General features: G+C 39.0%; 2 protein-coding genes across 3 annotated transcripts; both read right to left on the bottom strand.

Moving 5' to 3' along the window:
- Positions 1-210: 210 nt before the first annotated feature.
- Positions 211-13,270, bottom strand: LOC135612736 (brefeldin A-inhibited guanine nucleotide-exchange protein 2-like). Of its 2 annotated transcripts, XR_010487068.1 has the most exons (12): positions 11,908-13,270; positions 10,342-10,659; positions 9,887-10,232; positions 9,368-9,790; positions 8,995-9,281; positions 8,593-8,866; positions 6,094-6,584; positions 5,656-5,977; positions 5,139-5,520; positions 4,231-4,919; positions 3,970-4,097; positions 903-1,040 (listed from the first exon to the last, which is right to left on the bottom strand). XR_010487068.1 is itself a non-coding variant. In XM_065109353.1 (11 exons), exons 1-11 carry the CDS (start codon positions 13,107-13,109, stop codon positions 429-431), a joined length of 5,346 nt encoding a protein of 1,781 aa, XP_064965425.1. In that variant the 5' UTR covers positions 13,110-13,268; the 3' UTR covers positions 211-428. The 2 variants fall into 2 exon arrangements, 1 of the variants encoding a protein (XP_064965425.1); XM_065109353.1 differs by lacking the exon at positions 3,970-4,097 and having other exon boundaries at positions 211-1,040; positions 11,908-13,268.
- Positions 13,271-13,885: 615 nt separating this feature from the next.
- LOC103985803 (ATP-dependent Clp protease ATP-binding subunit CLPT1, chloroplastic) lies at positions 13,886-18,183 on the bottom strand. The gene is made up of 6 exons (XM_009403644.3): positions 17,885-18,183; positions 17,784-17,819; positions 17,552-17,661; positions 15,152-15,331; positions 14,366-14,493; positions 13,886-14,287 (listed from the first exon to the last, which is right to left on the bottom strand). The coding sequence occupies exons 1-6, from the start codon at positions 18,073-18,075 to the stop codon at positions 14,255-14,257; spliced, it is 678 nt and encodes a 225-aa protein (XP_009401919.2). The 5' UTR covers positions 18,076-18,183; the 3' UTR covers positions 13,886-14,254.
- Positions 18,184-19,563: the final 1,380 nt, after the last annotated feature.

Genomic DNA, 19,563 nt, shown 5'->3' with positions numbered 1-19,563 from the left:
AGATGATATTATTATATCATAGTATTATTATTATTATTATTATTATTATTATTATTATTATTATTATTATTATTATATTTCTTAAATCAGGGCATCAGAATTTAAGTGGTGGAATGAAAAACCCATGGAGCCAATTTTGACTCACAAATGATTTATCTTAGCAGAAATGCCAGAAATAATCATCATTCATGATTGCAAGGGATCAACAAGTGGAAAACATCACAACAATGAAATACATTCCACCAGCAACATATTTACAGAATGAAAAACTAGATTACAACATCAAATCTTCCCCCCATCTCTTCTTTCTGGTACACTGTTCATACGAGGTTCCGAAGGCAAAAAGAAAAATGAACAGCCAAAACAGCATCCAGTAAACTGACATAAATCCACCTCAAAGCCCTAAAATTGAGATCATCATACCATGTTCAACATGCCCGAAGCAAGATTGGACCTACCCATGTATTGAGCATGTCACTTAGTGCGACCTGTACCTCAGTAGACCCATGCTCGCAGCTTATCAGACATGAAAGAAGGGGGAAGAACAAGGCCAGGTTCTTTCTGAAGGGGGTATCACCCAGTCCAGATATGGCGTGCAGAGCTGACACAACAACGGGTGCCCGAGCTGCGAGTTCTCTTCGCTTGCCAGAACCAACTGGGATGAGCCAGTGAGTTCGAGGTTGAGTGCCAGTTGAAGCTACAACGGGCTGCCCTTTAGCTGCTTTAAGATACACCTCCAGGACCTCTCTGCAGAGTTGAACAAGGTGTGCTTCCACTTCTACATCACCATTCAGAGGTCGGTCCACAACACTGTTCTGAAGCAGAACAAGGCATAAGTGGTATGACTCGTTCTCAAGGCGTAGCAATGGAGGATCCTGCATCTGGGTCAAGGAACCAATCTCCTGTAGCTTGGATCTTAGGTCGGCATCGCTGTTCACCTTGTGTGCATGACATGCCACAGCGTGCAATGCTTCAAAAAGTAAAAGTTCATTCTTAGCTGATATTTGTGCTCTGTACATGTTATATATCTCCATCACAGCCTGCAAATGTTAAACCCTCAAGTAAAAATTCACGCATGAATCATATTCGACTCTCCATTCTAAATAAGTCATAGAAAAAAAAGTATGCATTTTATACGTCTAGATGCAAGCTGCCAAGAGAAACCACAGCTATATATATTAATATGCACAACATATACAGGAAAAAGCAACCAGGTCATATAACTGCAAACAAGATCAATTATCACCCAGCACATTCCATTTACATCAGAATCATATATATGAACGATAATGAGAAAATGGAGAACTCGAGTTTGGCATCTTCTTAAAAGAAGAGGTGCTTTTAAGTAGGGAGCTTGGGTAATAAAGACTGAGCCTGAACCAACCTGCCAGCAGGTCTTGATACGTCAACCTGGTTCTGACCCAGCAGGTTGGCATGTTGACCCAAACTGACTCAGTTTATTAATTAGCATCTTGGCACCTCCATTTATCCCAATCTTTTCCCACTAAAAAAAGGAGAGGCCTCCTTGTGTTTGAATATTTTCCCCCTCTTCTAGAGGTGTCCAGATCAGGCCCAATCCAAACTAATTAGCGTCTTGGCACCTCCATTTATCCCAATCTTTTCCGACTAAAAAAAGGAGAGGCCTCCTTGTGTTTGAATATTTTCCCCCTCTTCTAGAGGTGTCCAGATCTGGCTCAATCCAAACCCCATTCAGTGTCCAGGTCCTACATGGATCAGGTCAGGTCCTATCCAGGTCACCAGATTAGGACCTCACCCTCCTGACCCTCTGCAAGATTTTCCAGGGTGAACCTCCAGCCTAAACTGATGGCAGAACTGACCAACACAGGTACCTTCAGTAGCTACATTTGATTGAGCAGATGTGAGGACGTAAGCATCCAAGTTTTACCCAGAAAGAAAAAGAAAGATGATAGGCTGGGCCACACTTATCATGTTTAACTCACCTACAAACACCAAAATGGGTCAAGAAGGCCTCACCAGAAGCCAAACCTGACTGAGAGGGTCATTAGGCCTTGACTTGGACCAGACAATGTCTCAATTTGAACAAGTCGAGTCCATGTCCAATCGGGTTGACCCAACAGGCTTGGTTTGGAATTAACAACCCTACTCAAAAGTAATTGAATTTGATTTAGAAGATGACTTTGCATAAGTCAGAGTCCATTCAACAGTCCTGGGATCTTATCAACAACAACAAAGAAAATTAAAGGCAAACACCTAACCCTTATTAAGTTGAAGACAAGTGATCATTCTGTGACATAAATGAGAAAAACAACCCTTATTGCAATTTTTAATTGATTTAGTTATAGAGAACAGCATCTTCCTAATTGGTAGGTCCACTGCTCAGTTCTAATGTTTATAATCATGTCCAAGGAGAGACACATACATATGCAATTGTGGTGATAGGCCCACTCCACATCAATACCATTTTGTAACAACCTGCACTACCTGATCAAATTGTTTAAATTGAACAATACACATAATCATGAACAGAAATAGACAAGAGAATCAGTTAATCCAACCTTTGTGAATTGGATTTTGATAAAGATTAAAGCTGTAGTTTGCATATATTTACAAGGTATGCCAAATTCTATTAGAATAAGTAGCTTCCTAATGCACATGGTTAGGATGCTGCTTCACGATCTACAATTGTCCCTCCATTTGTCTGCATCCTTAAGCAACCAAAAGGGTTGAAATTTTTTTCCCAAATGATAATAGAAAAGACTAGATGAATTTAATATAAAAATTCTCTCTCCACCTCACCTGCTTTAGCTGGCTTTGACTCCACCTTTTCAAAAATGCCAACCATATATCAGCTTGGCAACTTGGCCTACATGACCTTTTCCAGCAACCCATCATTTATCCATCCTCAAAGGCAACCTTGACAAACCCTCGTCCTCGATCAACATCCTACTTCTTTGAGAGACACCCCATTAAATTAGGCTACTAGACGCCTGCTATTCTCAATATATCCTCATCCTCCAACTACCTATTTTCCCTTGTACTCCACCTTGTTTGTTCTCAGCGAAAAAAAAGGTGGCAGATTCCAGAACAGGATAACCCTGTTGGAACCAGCTAAAAATCAACTAAGCATGAACCAATCTTGGACAATTTCTAGGCTAGACTGTCAAAGCACTGACTGAACTAGCTGAAAATTGACCAAATTCAGCCAAAATGGATTGCTATTAGCAGATCCGACCAATTTCCACAGTATCATTCAAGAAATGGAAGTTAAAGGTGAGGTCAAGGAGTACAAAGGAACCTGAGAAGTTTCACCCTGACACTATCACTGTAATGACAGGCATGAAAAGAAGGTGAAAGAGGACGAGGTACGAGAGGAGAAGATGTAAGAAAATTTGAGACCCCTTTAACGGGGTTGTACAGACCAATCCAGCCTTGGTCAAGCTTGAGCTATTAGCAAATGCTAAGCCAGACTGCACATTTAGCTACCATCTCTCTGGTTGCCCATCTGATTTAACTGGCCAACATTCTTGTTACAAATAAAACTCTTCAACGGGCAAGCACCGAAAAATGCTGATAACATGAACATGGGGCCTCATCATGAATTGTGCTGTAGTATCATATCAAATAGTTTAAACATAAGCAATAAACTAAAGTACCATAAAAATCCATAGTATGTATGCAGTTGTTTGTATCTTAACTTAAAGTGCAGAAAACATTATCCGATTGTGCCTTCGAATTTGTGAATATACATGAATAAATAAAGTCAACAAATGTATATGAGCTACTTAATATTGCTTTGTGAATATCTAGGAAACAAACCCATCAAATAGTCAAAAACCTCTCATATATTAAGCATATATGAATAACATGATAAATGAATATTATTTTGAGTCCTAAATCAAAAGAAAATGATTGGAGATGAAATTGTAGTTGAACTGTTGCACAAAACTAATATAGCATTTAGTTTCTCATAATATCTAGTCATATTACCTAATATCCTTGCTTATTTCCCATTAGAGCGTCAGCCTTTCTTTTGTTTTTTGCTTTATTATTTGCCCTTCTTGTCTTTATTCCCTCCTCATATCATTTCTCTATCTTCTCCAAGTTACTAAGTACATCTAGTAGAAGGGTAGGTGATCTGTTCTCCCACCTTGTAAAGCTTATTAACCTCAGAGATTAAGATGCTTTCCCATTTTCTAACAAGATCCATAATCAAGTAGCAAATGCCATCATAGGGAGAGAGTCACTGACCTGGATTAAAAGTAATTGAATGGCAGCACGACACTTGGCATCACCAATTGCAGAATATAAATTTCTCGTTCTCAGGCCTTCTGAATCATCATCTATTGATCCCCTAGATTCACCATTCTCTTGCATCAGAGGAGAATTCCCATTGTCTGATGCTGCATTATCAAGATGAGCTCCAGATGAAATATATGAAAAATCAGGGAGAGTGGCTTTAGCAGCTTCTTTCAAAGACAAAACAACAATCTCCCACTTGGTCTCAACAAATAAAGGCCCTGCACTGCTCATTAAGCGAACAAATGCTGTAATGCCAATGCCAGCAAGGCTTTGATGAGGACGCTTAATCAAACTTGTCAGCAATGTCAAAACCTTTTTCAGAAGTGGATTTACTGTGTCATAAAATTTCACAAACAAGTCCACAACTAACTGAAGAGCCAGCTTGCATGTTTCATAAAGCCAAGCATCTTGATCGAGCTCTTCCGTATCATTTTCTGACCCTTGTCCTTGTGGAATTCCCCTAGGGGTATCAACGTCATGTCTTACAGAGTCAAATATAGGGAATAGGACTGAATCAAACACTTTCTCCCATAAGGGCAATGAAAAATGATGACCACAATTTCGTAATGTATCAAATAGCACTTGCAAGGCACTTTGTCTAATATCAGGTCTTAGGTCAAAAGTGAGTTCCGATAAACCTGCAAAAGCAAGAAAAGAGAATCCTTGAGAAAATATTGCTTAATAAAAGGTTCCGATAAAACTGCAAAAGAAAGAAAGGATAATCCTTGAGACAATATTATTTGCTAACTTGTAAACAGCTTCCCTAAATGTAGCACTAGCAATTACAACCAAACACATAAGAAGTATCATAGATGTGTTTTTAATCATATAGAATAAGCAAACAAAATGTATGTCACCTGCTAAAAGTGGAAACCATAAGTGTAGGTGGTCATCCTTGTCAATGATCAATGGAGTATCTTGTTTTTCATCCTTTATAATGTGTGGTGAAGGGGGACCATTATTCGCAAAAGCCTCCTTGTTCTTGTATCTTGCAGAAGCACCAATATCTCCTTCTGCAAGCTTAGCCGCACAGAACCGAAGAAAAGCAATTGCATTGAGACTAATGTCTTTGTTAAACCTACTATTAGTAAATGCAATTAAACAATTAACACAATCAGTAAAGGTGGTTGTTTCCGTTTCAGTTATGTAGGGGAAGTAATCCCGTAAAATCTTCTCAATGATCTCAAAGGCCAGAAGGACTATATTTTTGTGATCATCATATGATGCAGTTGCAAATACCTGCAATATGTACCATTCAGTTTGTTAACTCGATCAACTTCAATAAGACAAATACAACATCTAAGTCATACAACAAGTGAATGCAATGATAACTTTCCAGCAATCTAAAATTAGCAGAAAGAGGAAAATAAGTACCATGAACATGCTTTTCCACCCAGACTTGACATTACTAACACGAGCCAACACCATCTGAGAGAAACATCTGATGATCAGCTCTCTGATCTCGACAGCTCTGCTTTTCCTCATAACAATAACAAATGGTTTCATGAACTCATTTTGGAAGTTATAGTTGGCCAATTCTTTTCGCTCCAAGAATTTCATAGCCAATTGACGCAAGGAATCCATTGCAAAGATTGCAATTGAAAGGTTCTCAGAGCAGCCAATGGTAACAAAAAATTCAGACAACACACTCCAAATGCTTGACCACACAAGCCTGATACGGTTCATATTGTAATGTCTGTACAAAAGAAATCAATCAAACAGGTGCTAAATTGATATATGCAACATCAATAATAAAATAAGGGTAATTCTTATGCATTCTACATAAAGAATAAAATGAGGGTAAGTTCTTACGCGATCTCGACTATTTTTGTCAGACTGAAAACACGAGGATCAGATGCAGAGCGTAGTTCCTCCATTGAAACCTTACAGAGGGCTTTAACAAAATTAATTATTGCCTCGCTGTTTAACTTTTCACTTCGTACAAATATGCGATTCACTTCAGCAATTCCAACTTGTTCCAACAAGTTCAAATTGGAAATTAAATTATTCATCTGCTCAGATGTAACAACTCCAGAAGCCTGACTACTGACCCCAGCACTATCATAGGTACCTCTTCTGGCAACAACAGATGAAGGTCCTTTTTTCTTCATTGTAGTTAGGATTGATGATTTGGTTTGATTAGATGTGTCAAGTTCAGTCTGTTGTCTTGTGAAAAATGTGGCATCCGGAGGAGCTCCCTCTCCCAAAAGATGCAAATGTTCAAATCGAGAAACACATGTCAAAACATGTTCCCAAGCTTCTTGAAGGTAGTTACCATCTTCATCTGCGATGTATAAAACAGCCTGGAAACATTTTACAAAAAGGATAAGTCATCTTAATTTCTGAAAATTAGCTTCAGAAAGCCATTGAAATTGCAGTTAACTGAATGCAATAGATTTTAGAAACTGTGAGAAGATAGAACCCATACATTCCAATTATTTCACATACAAGCATACAAAAAGATAACTCAAATGTCAAAGAACTAATCTTGATGGTTTCTTTATCCCAAATTGCAGTGATTAATGCAGCAAAAGAAAAAAAATGAAGGTGCAACTCAACATGTGTATTAGCATGGCGGTACCAGCGGCAGACAGGACCCAGTGAGTTAACAAAACTTTTGATGGACAGTCACCTTTTAGCTAGCTATTAACTGTACCCTTCAGACCAAACCAGTCTTGAATCTTCCTTGATGTTGGCTTAGATTTATTTTTTGTTTACATATCTATTGAACCTAATGCTTCCTCCTTGTTCTGTTAGAATGGTTGTTTATATATGGAAAGAACTTTAAGAGGCACCAAAATAAGGATCAACCTTGGGGTCAAAATGTGGAGTTGTCGATTAAGAATTGCTGAATCTCTTGTACTTGCTAAGACCAGGGTTTGAAAAACCACCAGGACTGGTATGAACCAAGCAGTAAACATAGGTCCAACAAAGCCCCAGACAGCAGACCAGCCCATTTCATGCAGTTCAATTCCGGTTCAAGGTTATTGCATAAAACCCTCTCTCTCTCTCTCTCTCTCTCTCTCTCTCTCTCTCTCTACTTTTATGAAAAGTAGACTTGTATGCCAGCCCATGTCATGTTGCTTTGTCATCTAAAATAGAAATGGGAGATGAGTTCATTTGAAAAATCTCTGGATGTTCAATGCTAGATTCATTGCAGGCACCCATAATTAGAGTATATACTGAACAATGATTCTATAAGTAAATAGATGATGTTCTTAGTTAACTATATACAGTGTTAACAACTTGCTAAAATTGCTCTAAGCAAGGCATAACTTATCTGAACAGTGATGTAGATTATCAATGTATAACAAGCCATAGTTCCTCTACTGGACTTTAAAATAAATATCTTTAATATCTTAAAAATGAGAAGACCAAGATTGTACCCAGGATCTCATGCTCAGGCCACAAGCTATATTAAGATGAAACAGATTATACTCTAAAGGTACATGACTTGAGGCTTTAATTAGTTTGCTTAAACAATACTTCCAATATATGCATGTTGTGAACTTGGGAAAACATAATGCTGCTCATAATGCTGCTCAAACATCGAGATTGTAATTCACCAGATCCAACCAACAAATAGTCATCTTAAAACTTATTTGTTACCATGGCCTTCTATCTAAAGATAGCATCATAATGGAAGATTTTTTATTTTTCTTGAGGGCCAACATCATCTTCTGGTATTATGTTACTCATCAATCTCTGGATTTTAAGCCACTCATGGCTGTGACTAATAATATTATACATTTTTAGAAGTTTAGGACATTAACAAGGAAAAAAGAACATACGAAAAGAAGCTTAAAATGTTATGCTCATCATATTTTTCCCAGCGTAATAATAAAAAAGAATTCATATTACAGGACAAAAAATTGAGTATGTCTATGATTGATCCACTTGAACTGTCTACATCAGGTGAAAAGTGCTTATGTGCTCTCCTTCCAAGTTAGTGTCTACAATCTAAAATATGCACCATATAGACATCAAGGTTTTCTCATATTTGGTAAATGCAATTTGAAGAAATCAATGTCTTGTAGGATACAACCAGAAGCATTAATAAGAGCACCATTGATAAAGTTTAACATCATCTAAAGCTATTTTGAAAAAGAAACTATGAGAAGGAAAAAAAAAGGTCAACATCAAGGAGCAAACCATAATAAGTAAATGTCATCAAAGATTGAGTTCAATCTCAGGAACACATGCAACTATATATACATATACTCTGAAAGTACATAAGCTTAAGAGAAAAGTTTCTTAAAAAAGCATTTTTTTTCGACTAAAAATAAAAACCTATGGAACTTAAAAACAAACCTTAATAGCATCAATGTTTTTCTGCTTGATATCTGCTGCTGAATGAAGGGATGTAAACTTTGCGAGTGAAGTAACAAAAGCATCTCTTTGAGTCTCCATAGACATTACTGCTGTAACATGGACCGCACTACGAAATCCTTCGAGGCATAACGATATGACTGTTTCATCGTCACTCTGGTCAAGAGGAACACTAAAGGCAGCAAGCATTGGGGCCCAGCATACCTCGATCATAAACCTTAAAATTACCACATCCGTTGCAGAGTAATATGCTGACCTATATTCACAAATAAAGCAACTTGAACTATATATTTTATACAAATTTTAACATTAACCTGCTAATATATTGGCAAAACCAAGGATCAAACTATTATAGGAAAATTTGAATTTTGTTTGAACACTTACTCAGATTTGCGAGCTTTTTCTTTAAACTGCTCTTGCATGTGCCTGATCATATCATCACTAGTCTCTGTTGATGAATGTCGCTTGCGTATCACAATGTTTAAAATGCCATCCAAGCCAAGAATCTTGTTTGAATTTGAAGATTGTATTTGTTGAGGAGCCAAATTATCCTCTTTCATCTTGATTTCATTCTTGGAAATTCTGTCATACAGGGATCTCAAATATTCTTCTGGCAGATCCTTTCCATCATCGATACCTCGGTTGTTTCTTATAAAGTCATCTGGTGACATCTGCATAAACAACAATATTTGCATTATTGCTCCATAACCTACAGAAATTCAAGCATATAATGAGTTTTTGCAAACAAAGGATAGACCTTGTTTTTCACCATCGGATTATGAGCATCGGTGTTGAGCATTATTACAGAGTAAGCAAGCACATAAGCTGTATCTGCACTTGTAAAAGCCTTAGGGTTGCACTTACAGTAGCGCTCAGCAAATTTTTCCATGATGCGATCAATCTTTTGTGCCTCACCAGGCAATCTAAAACCTTGTAGGAAACACCTGATTGCTTCATCAAACTTCATCCCTTCAAAATCGAATGAATCCACATATGCATGCATGACTTTCAGGGATAAATCTTCTCTCTCTCCTAAATAGTCACCAATTAAAGTCTTGTTTAAGCCCGATGCACTTTTCAGGAAAGCAGCTATTTCCTCAGGTGAGTCACCCACCTTCTTTGCATTAATAAGAAATTCAATGCCTTTCTTAGGTTTTTGATTAAAAAGTGAAATACCTTCCTGCAATTTATAATTGCATTAAAAGAACTTAACAAACTCATGTTAGATAATTGCATTAAAATTACCACAAAAATCAAACCCATGTTAGATGAGCACCTGAAGTTCTAGTTTGTAAGCCCTACGCAGCTCAATAGATGCAACTTCTGAGGTTCCATTTGCTGTTTCAGAGTGAGAATCACTTACTTCAGCAGGCTCCTCACTGTTGCCATTTCCCAGAGGAAGTTCATTACTACCACCAGTATTGCCATCTGCGGTTTCTGTATTTTGGGAGTAAGGATCAGGAATTCTCAATTGTTTGTTCATCCAATCTCCCATTGACCTCAAAATTGCCACTAGACACTTCATAGCTTCAAACTTCATTGTAACATCTTGTGGTGGTACCAATGTTGTGGGAGCCCCTGGGGGAGGCCCTTGAGCAGTTTTAAGCAGACCGTTTACCATCCTAACAAAACAAGGAAAATGGGAAACAAATGCAGATGGTCATTTGCTTATGATTATATTCTGCCAATGTTAGCTTGTGTGCCAAACACATCAAAATGAAGAACACATACCTCTCAAAAATATTTGAAGAGTGAACATCACAGTCATAATTAATGAATATGTCCACCAAAATTTGAGAATCTACACAAAGCTTTTCCAAGAAACGAAGCACAATCATCTTCTGCTGGAAAATCGGTTGAGCAACGTTTTCCAAAACTCTAAGTACAATCATCGGAAAGAAAACTCCAATCTCTGCCTTCAATCCTGGTCTAAATCTTGATACCAAGCTCATAAAAATGGAACACGACAGCTGAAAAACAATCAAATGAGCTGAAGCACTGTTCTTCAAAAGGGATAAACATAGATACTGCTTAATAGCACCTAAAAACCTGCTTGATTGAAGGAAATTTCATCAGGTTGGGGCATGTCAATCCAGTTTAATATGATATTGAAAACAAGCTATGTAAAATTTGACAGACAAGAAATAATAACAGTGAATATTGACATTCAATTTTAAAGTACTCAATCAATGTATGCTAATCAAGGGTTGAAGTTGAATACAAGCATACAATCATCTCAGCAGAATGTAACATCAGTTGCCAAAAAAATGCACAGTGTTTATGTGGAAATTAGAATCTGAAAGTTGAGTGTATCTTTCACCCATGTAAACTACTTCGAAATTCTCATGCTATATACTCATGCAAGTTCTATTTTCCTCAAACAAGTTGCAACTTGCAAAGCAGGTGACACTGGAGACTACCTAAGATGCAGCATGATTTTTAATAGGAAATTAACGATCAGTTGAAAAGCCACCGAAATCGACGACACATGGAAAAAACCTATTCCAAACTTCTTGTCCTTGGGCAGGTCATCAAGTTAATCACAATCCCATTGAAGATTTATTTTTATGGATTATGTTACATTCTATGCAGAATTTAGCTTTAGAAAATTAGAAAATAAGTGATAGGTTAGAAATCATACTTTTGTTTGTAAAAGTAAAGTGAATTAGGTGAAGGAAGATCCCAAAAGAACAAAAAGTCAGAGATGACAGTCCCATTAAAGTTTAAAAGAGATTCAAAGATCAACGGGATAGCTTGTAACTTTGATTGATTAGCTTATTCAACAGTATTTTGAGAACTAATAGATGTTTGAGAAATGTGGGAGAAGACTTTCGTTAATAAGGAAGACATTCAAAATTGCTCCAGTTATCAAAGAAACTAACTAATAACATAAAAATTATGAAATGGTGCTATGAAAAGAAAAATAAAAGACAGATTTCCTATAATTGGTTTCATACCTGAAATATCAATCCAGAAAATATTTATTTATTGAGACAACTAGTAGAAGCATGTAGAGAGAAGAATAAAGATTTACATAATGGTACTTGTTCACCTATTAAAAGACTGTAACAAGATTTCTAGAAATTTATTTTGGTGGGTTTTAAATATAATGATTATCTAGTAGTTGCATTGACATAATATCTTATATGCATGATAGAGTAATTACTTCTATTAGGATCATAGGTGTACCTAGCAAATTACACATGTTAAACAAAAACTTACTAGAAAAGGTAGAAACTAGGAAAGAAGCACATAAAAGGAGAACATGAAGTGGAACAGTAGTGACCAAGCAAGTACCTCTCACTAGTCCTAAACACAGCTCCTGCATTCTCTAGCAAAATCTTGAGCAGCTCCAAAGCCACAATCTTTCCCTTCATGAGTGCAGGATCAGCCACTGCCTCCTTCGGAGGAGTCTTCATGGAGAGTTTACAGAGGGCCCGGAACACCAGGAAGGCATCACGCCTCAGCTTGTTCCCAATCTGAACCTCTGCTTCATCATCTCTGTCCACCACTCCCTCCGGCCCCAGCTCATCCTTCCTGTCCTCCAGGGCTGTCTTGTACATGCTGATCTCCCAATACTTGGCATCCAGCATGTCCTTGTCCGTCGAGTCCAGAAGGTCAGCAGGGTTGGTGTTCTCGACCGCCGTGGTCTCGAACGCCCCGTCGTGTTTCCTGGCAGACTCAGTACGGGCCAGCGGAGTGGAAGGGTTCAGCACCACATCGATGTCACTGATGATCCTGGTGATGAACCCCTGGACGAAGCTGACGTCCGCGGCAGCAGCGTTGGACGAGCGATCGGCGGGCTCCATCAGCTCGGCGACGACAATCGGCTGGACGGGGACGGTGGAGGAATCGGCCTCCATGCGGCGGAAGACAATGACGAGCATCTGGATGAGCGACGCCTTGGCGGTTGTCTGATTGACGGGGTTCTTGCTACCGAGATAGAGGTCGTAGCAGGTGCGGACGATCTGGAGGAGGGCGTCACCATGGATACGGAGAGCGGTGGATGTGACGGCAGAGAGGAGGGTCTTGAGAACGAGCAGCTCGAGGGCGTCATCGCCGCCACCGCTGAGGGCGAGGGAGCCGCAGACGGCATCGATGAGCTGGGCGAGAAGGCGAGCGTCGGGGCCGCCGGCGGGGTCGGCCTCGCCGTGGAGGTAGGAGTGGGCGACGAGCCTCTGGACGCAGTCGAGGGCGGGCTCAGCGACGCGGGGGGAGCCAGACGAGCATGCGGCGATGAGGGGGGCGAGGAAAATCTCCGAGTCGGCGAGGGAGTAAACGGCGGAGCCGCCGTCGCGGAGGGGGCCGGGGAGGGAGGAGGAGGAGTTAGGGGAGGAAGGGGAGGGGGGAGGCGGAGGGTGGGAGAGGCGATCGATGAGGGACTTGCACTGGTGGGCGAGCTTGGAGTGGCCTTTGCGCCAGGACGCGTTCTTGACAATCTTCTCGAGGGCGGGTGCGAGGACGAGGGGGAGGCGGGAATCGGCTTCCGGAGAAGCCATTCCCCCAGAATCTGATCGAAACGAGGGCGGTAGGAGGCGGCGGCGGGGGGAGATGGGTGTAGACGGCGGCGGGTCGGAGAGGAAACGATGCCGGATCTGGAGAGGGCTTTAGATCTGGTGCACAAGGCTTTACATGTGCGTAACCGTGTCACACTCGTACAAAATTGCGCCCAAGAATATGATTGATCTCGCGTGGCGTTGGGCTGCTGCGTAGATGCTTTTCTTTTCTTTTTTTCTTAATATACGAAATGGACATCATGTGATGCAGCTACATTTCTTTATACTAGAGAATAATTAGTGCTGCTGCTGTCTAAAAGATCGATTTAACTTGTAACACATGTAGATGCGAGTTGATGATGCCACACACATATTATCGCGTCGATTGGGAACCAAGGAGTATTCAGTGTAAGGGACAACGGCCCATTGGTTGGAGGAGGTCTTCACCATTGTGGCCCAATCGAATAGTACATCCATCTCCATGTAGAGGGCAGAATTCGTCAAAGCTTCCACCCAACTCACGGAGGAACGGTTCGACTCGACCACGATGTTGGTGGATCGATGGCCCCTTTTGTTTGTTGGCCAACACCTTCGCTTCCACTCGATGCAATAATACATAGTCTGTCTTGATATGTTGCATGCGTTAGGAAGAGATAGAGAGGGAAACATGTTACACGTTAGTTAGGTGGACACCAGATCCAACGGATGAGCCCACATCAAAGAAGCTAACTCTGTCATCATCATCATCCAACGGTGCCTACACGACAGTTGCTGCTATCTTGACCACCAACGATGAAGTCAATTGCAAGAATAACACGGATGGTTGGTGTAGAATTACAATGGGGAAATAATTACAGTTTGTCTTCTGCAACAAAGCCAGATACCAAGTCAAAAGTGTCTCCTCACCCATAGTAGTGGGTTACCAGATTGAGAGAAGCATTCATATCAAGCATTATAAATGTGTGTTGAATCCAGGGGAAACTAAAACAGGCACTGCCCACCACCATGATGAGGAAAGGCCATGTTCTAACCTTGTTTGCAGTTGCTGAAACTGAATTGCTAGGAATCAATCAGCTCCTTGAAAAGGCGGAAATTCTAGTTGGCATACATGTCAAAGCTCTGAACCAGTTCTTAGTGTTATACAACATCTATCGGGAGTTCATGACCACATCCTTGTTGGCCTGAAAGCAAAGGCCAAATCTTGTTAAGAACAAACTGCCATGTGAATTCACTCAAAAGAGGACAGGTTAGATACTCACAGACTTAGCCAGCTCACTAGCTTTCTGATCATCAAAGCCTAGGGAAGCCAATATCTTGTAACCAGCTGACTCTTTCTCGGACCATATGCCCAGAAGCATATGTGCAGTGGTTATCTCTCCATCCTCACCTGCCACCATTATAACAAAACTTAATCCAAGCCTGGCTGGATTTGAGTTGGCAGAGAAAGAATTGATCACTTTAAAAGAATCAACAATTTTCAAATCCACAATTACACGTTCCACTAAACTACTTACCACATGCAGTAAATTTACCCGTTCACCAACTATAGTGCAACATAATTGTAACTGGCTCAGAGCCTGGATGCTAAATTCCAATTGATTAACTTTATGAACAGCTAAAGTCTCGTAAAGAACAGTGGCAAAAATGGATTAAGAAAAAGGTATGAAATGATACATACAAGTTGTTGATCACTATTGAATGCAAATTCAAGGCAACCTAACCCAATCAGCCATGCAGGAACTTCCATACCAAAATGATTTAAGAACATTGCAAGAAAATAATAAAAAAAATAAAAAACTGTATGTGATCTTATAGGCTAGTCACAAGGATCATACTAGGTCCTTAAGCTGTCAGCATAAAGTTAACCATAGTCGAGTCAGGCCAAGTGATGCCTAAGAAACTCAGCATCAGTTTCCTGCTTGATGCTCTGGGCAGGTTCAGGCAAACACAGTCAAAGGAAGCTCACTTTATGGTGACATATATAAATTAATTATAAAACAGGATCAAGTAATACAAGAAATCAAAGTTCAAACTAACCAACTAACCAGATTTCAATTTCTCATCAACAGCCCAATCTAGTGCGCTTTGTGCTGATTCAGTCAAGGGAGGATGTTCAGGGCTAAAAGAGAACAGGTCCGACTTGCCCAGTAACTTTACAGCCTCTTCACGCACTTTAAAAAGAGTAATTCCAATTGCACGTAAGAATTTTGATGCTTCATTTGTTCCTGAGAGAAAGACCAAGCATACATTAATTACTTAACGAACATCCATTAGTTAAGGATTCTTAAATGAACTACAAACTAACCAAATCAGGAGATAGTATTACATTATCAGACAGCACACAGGTACAATTCTATCATGCAAATGGAGCTCAGAATAGAGAATGTAAGCCCCATCTTTGAAGCTTAATTGGCAAGCTATCACTCATGAAGTGAGCATACAAAGTTATTTTCCTAAAAAGACAGCGCTGAAGAGCTAGCTAGATCTAACAGCGATAATAACATTATCCTACATTTTCATTGCTTCTCCTCTTTGACAAATAATCTATCCCGTCGAATAATAGGATCAAGGTGCAAGATATCAACATTTGTTTCTCTAGCCTACGGTTGGAGTTGCACAAACCACAGGATTGCTTTCTCAGTTCCATTTAAGAAGTTTTTGTTGCAGAAGCCAAGTGACATGCATACAAACAAACCAAAAATATTAATACAGATATAGTTTGCCATTAAGCAAGACCATAGTTAAGTTATATGGGATAAAACACACATTGTGTTGTTTTACTACACTTTATAAACTTATTTTTGGCAGAGGCAGGAATTTGTACAGGTTGAGACAGAAAAAGTGACAAATAATGCATTATCAAAAAAATTTAAGTGCATTCTTAAAACAAATCAACCTTTCATATTTATAACTAATTGGTTGACATCTCCTAAATTCTACTCATGTAAGAAGCTATTGGTAAAAAAATCTGTATATTCTTTGATTTGATATTGATGCAGGTTATTTGACTAGTTTTTAATAGGTTTTTAAATTCAATGCATCCCTTATTTCCATATTTCTTCAGACTCAGACTAACCAAGATCATCTAACAAGTTTAACCAAAGATAGATATTCCTAAGGAGATCTATACCTTCGCTACTTAACAAAGTGTTTAAGCTTCTTTCAATCACAAAAGAAAAGCACCAATTAGCTAAATTCTTCTCGAAAGAAGACAAATAATCTCACATGATATGCTTTGCAAGTACTGAAAAATGGAAAACTTAAATTAAACAAAAAGACTAAAAGAAATAGGCATGAGTAAGAAACAAACGACTTACAACCCTTAATTTTTAGATGTTTTAACCTCTACATTTAGATCTTTTATGGAAGTCAACCACAAGCTAGAGTCTGAAAGTATTTGTTTGACCTTTGACACTAGACAAAGACGTTGATTAAGGCATTGAAATCTTGATTTCCAATAAAACAATATATGACATCCTAGAGGGCTGAGGCTTCACAAAATCATGATCTAGGGATTATTTGATACTAAACTTAGCTATTAAATGGATTATCTCTTTCACTCTTTCTTCTGATCAAGTAAATTCATAAGTATTAAATGGATTATTTGATACTAAACTTAGTTATTCCAAAATATTAATGCAGTAATTTTTTTAAATATCTTACGATTGAAATAGTAAAACATAACATAATCGCCTGAAACTACTACTTATCTAGTTTCACGACTGCTTTAAATTCACCAAACCTGAGTTTCTATCCGTGATCAAAATCAACTCAGCAAACTCAATAATGAAAACTATGAACAAGATTCTTTAAACAACTTTTGTCTGTTTCAGCCAATCGCCAGATTGACCCAAAAGAATTTGAGTTCATACTCAGAATTCAAACATTGGTGAGTGTAGTGCATATACTTGTGCCACTAGACGAACTTCAGGCTGGCACCTGAGTAGAAATTGGATTGTCAAAACAGCCAAGACTTGAAGCTAAATCATGGATTTGAAACAACAACATTGAGTATCAATATATTTTGTGCTGGGTCTTTGCCACCCATGGGCTGGCACAGTACATAACCATCCCCATTCATGTGCTAGTTGACACACTTGGACACTTAGTATATGACAACATAGTATTATACCATGCGGTAATATACATGCTTTGCAACGCAATGTTTGACCAATATAAATATCCTAAAAGATAATCAGTCTAACATTTGAACAAACATGTGAGCTGCATGTTTGGTAATGAGAGAAAAAATGTACTCGGATAGCAACGAAATATTTCCACAACAATTGTCAACGTACATGACTTGCAGGAAGAGTTGCAAGATGATTATGTCTTCTTTTTTTCTCAAAGAATATGTAGCAAGTAATTCTTGCAGAAATAAAGGTAACTACTAGATTGCATTTGATAACACAAGTATGGAAAGGGAAGTCAGAGATCCAACTGACCTTCAACCAAGATGCCCATGAGGAGGGCCTCCGTCCCTGTTTTGGGGTACTTGAGCTTCCGCGCCTCCAATTCCGCCATGCCAAAGGCCCTTACGGCCATCGACGACCATCTGTCCCATTCATTACTAATTCCATTACTACTACCCAAAACAACCCTTATCGAAGCACTAGGCAACCAATCATCAAAAGAAAGCCACAACAAGAACAAAGACCAGGGACCTCTATAGCTTACTTGGGCATCTTCTCCGCCGACGCTCTCTCCGGGTTCCTGATCCAAAGATGAGCTAATAAGAATCGAAATGATCCAATGGAAGGAATGAACTGGGGGCTTACGCTGTGGGGAGCAAGGAGACGACGGCAGCGAAGCGGAGACTCGGCCTCCGGAACAGCGAGGGCGGCGCGAGGGAGATGGAGCCGGCGAGGAGAGAGCTCGAGAGGCGGACGGCGCGGGGGTTGGACGGCGGCAGCAGGGAGGAGGCGATCTTGGTGGGAATTGGGAGGAGGGAGAGGGTTGAGGCGGCCATCTCTACCTTCGTTTTCTTCTCCGGCCGGCGTCGATCGATCTCTCTCTTGAAATCGCTGGAGATGATGGGATTTGAGCGCGTGCAGAGGCTGTTTCGACCGATTTGCTTCTTTCTTGGATGAGGTTGATTCGGGGGAACCGGTTCGAACCGAACCGTTTAAGGCTCCGACCTGAATCGGTTTTTTGATTTAATTTGATTAAAGCAAAATAATCTGAACATTCAGATTTAATTGATTCAAGACTATTAATTCGGTTCGATTAATTAATTCATAATTTAAAATATTTTCAAAAATATATATTTTTAAATAAATCGGTTCAATTCAATTAAATCAGATATCTTAATCTAATTGGACGACATGAAAAGATTTATAAAATTAAGCTCACATCATTTCTAATATTAAGTTTTGAGATGATTTAATTAATCAGTTTGAACGATTAAGGAGTTAGGATAATCAATTTAGATTAATATCTCTTTAATTAAAATTTATTCGGTTCAGTTTTAACTGATAAATTAAATTAATGAATGATATCCCGAATCAAAACTAAACCATTGATGAAATTAGTTCAGAATATCTCTATTGAGGGGGTAATGTTAAATGGTAATAACATACGATAACACTGAGTGTTGTGGTTATGATCAACAAGAACGATACGATGATAAATAATAAAAAAGGTAAAAAAGAAATATAATTTCAATTCGATCTATATCTTTCGTCAGTAAAATTAACAATGTCAGGATAAACGAGATTAAATATTTTATTTTTATAATTATAAAAATTTTAATATAAATTTTTTAAATATAAAGACCGAAAATTTGATTATAGAAAATTTAATATAAATTTTTTAAATCTAATGATCATAATTAAAATGAATAATTTATTCGTTATCAAAACACATGACATCGTGGATAAAAAAGTACTGATCAAGAGACCATGGAAATCTATTCTGGCCCTTGAAAACACATATGTGGGAAATCAAATCGCTTCCAGCTTCGAGATGCAGCAAAACCCGTGGAACTTTCAGCGTCGGCCACTGGTTTCTTTCTGCGACCGCCCATGTTTTTTGTTTTTGTTTTCTTGTTTCTGTTTTCTGTTGACTCGCCTAACTATGTCGACCGCATCTGTGCATGAGCGCCACAAATTATACGACTCAATTTTGACTTTTTCCAAAGCAGCAAAGGTGAAATATTGACATTAAGCACCGTTATGGTCTCCGTAACGGTTTCGGGTGCTTCTCGTGACGTTACACGTAACGACAAGAAAATATACAGATCATTCGATTTTTTTCTCTGAATAGATCATACCGGTTCGGAATGTATCGGTAAGCCATCGATATCTCGTTGGTTACTTTGAAGGAATATGCTCAGGGCTGCGTCAAAGATGCGATGCGGATTCGCCGCATCCGCATCCCACGTGCCGCAATAATTAGTCTTAATAGGACCCACTTTTCTTTTTTTGCCAATAAACCCAATTTTCTTCTTATTTGATGA

The sequence above is a fragment of the Musa acuminata genome, chromosome BXJ2-5 (assembly GCF_036884655.1).
Source record: "Musa acuminata AAA Group cultivar baxijiao chromosome BXJ2-5, Cavendish_Baxijiao_AAA, whole genome shotgun sequence".
Classification (NCBI taxonomy): Eukaryota; Viridiplantae; Streptophyta; class Magnoliopsida; order Zingiberales; family Musaceae; genus Musa; species Musa acuminata.
This window is presented reverse-complemented; position numbering and strand designations above follow the sequence as displayed.

Excerpts from the sequence above, each read along its gene's own strand:
- LOC135612736 (XM_065109353.1), bottom strand. The coding sequence starts at position 13,109 with ATGGCTTCTCCGGAAGCCGATTCCCGCCTCCCCCTCGTCCTCGCACCC. Across the intron at positions 9,282-9,367 it reads ATCCGATGGTGAAAAACAAG|ATGTCACCAGATGACTTTAT; the intron begins GTCTATCCTTTG and ends TTGTTTATGCAG. Across the intron at positions 4,920-5,138 it reads ATGGTTTCCACTTTTAGCAG|GTTTATCGGAACTCACTTTT; the intron begins GTGACATACATT and ends TTGCTTTTGCAG.
- LOC103985803 (XM_009403644.3), bottom strand. The coding sequence starts at position 18,075 with ATGGCCGCCTCAACCCTCTCCCTCCTCCCAATTCCCACCAAGATCGCC. Across the intron at positions 15,332-17,551 it reads CATGGGCATCTTGGTTGAAG|GAACAAATGAAGCATCAAAA; the intron begins GTCAGTTGGATC and ends TCTTTCTCTCAG. Across the intron at positions 14,288-14,365 it reads CTAGTGAGCTGGCTAAGTCT|GCCAACAAGGATGTGGTCAT; the intron begins GTGAGTATCTAA and ends CTTTGCTTTCAG.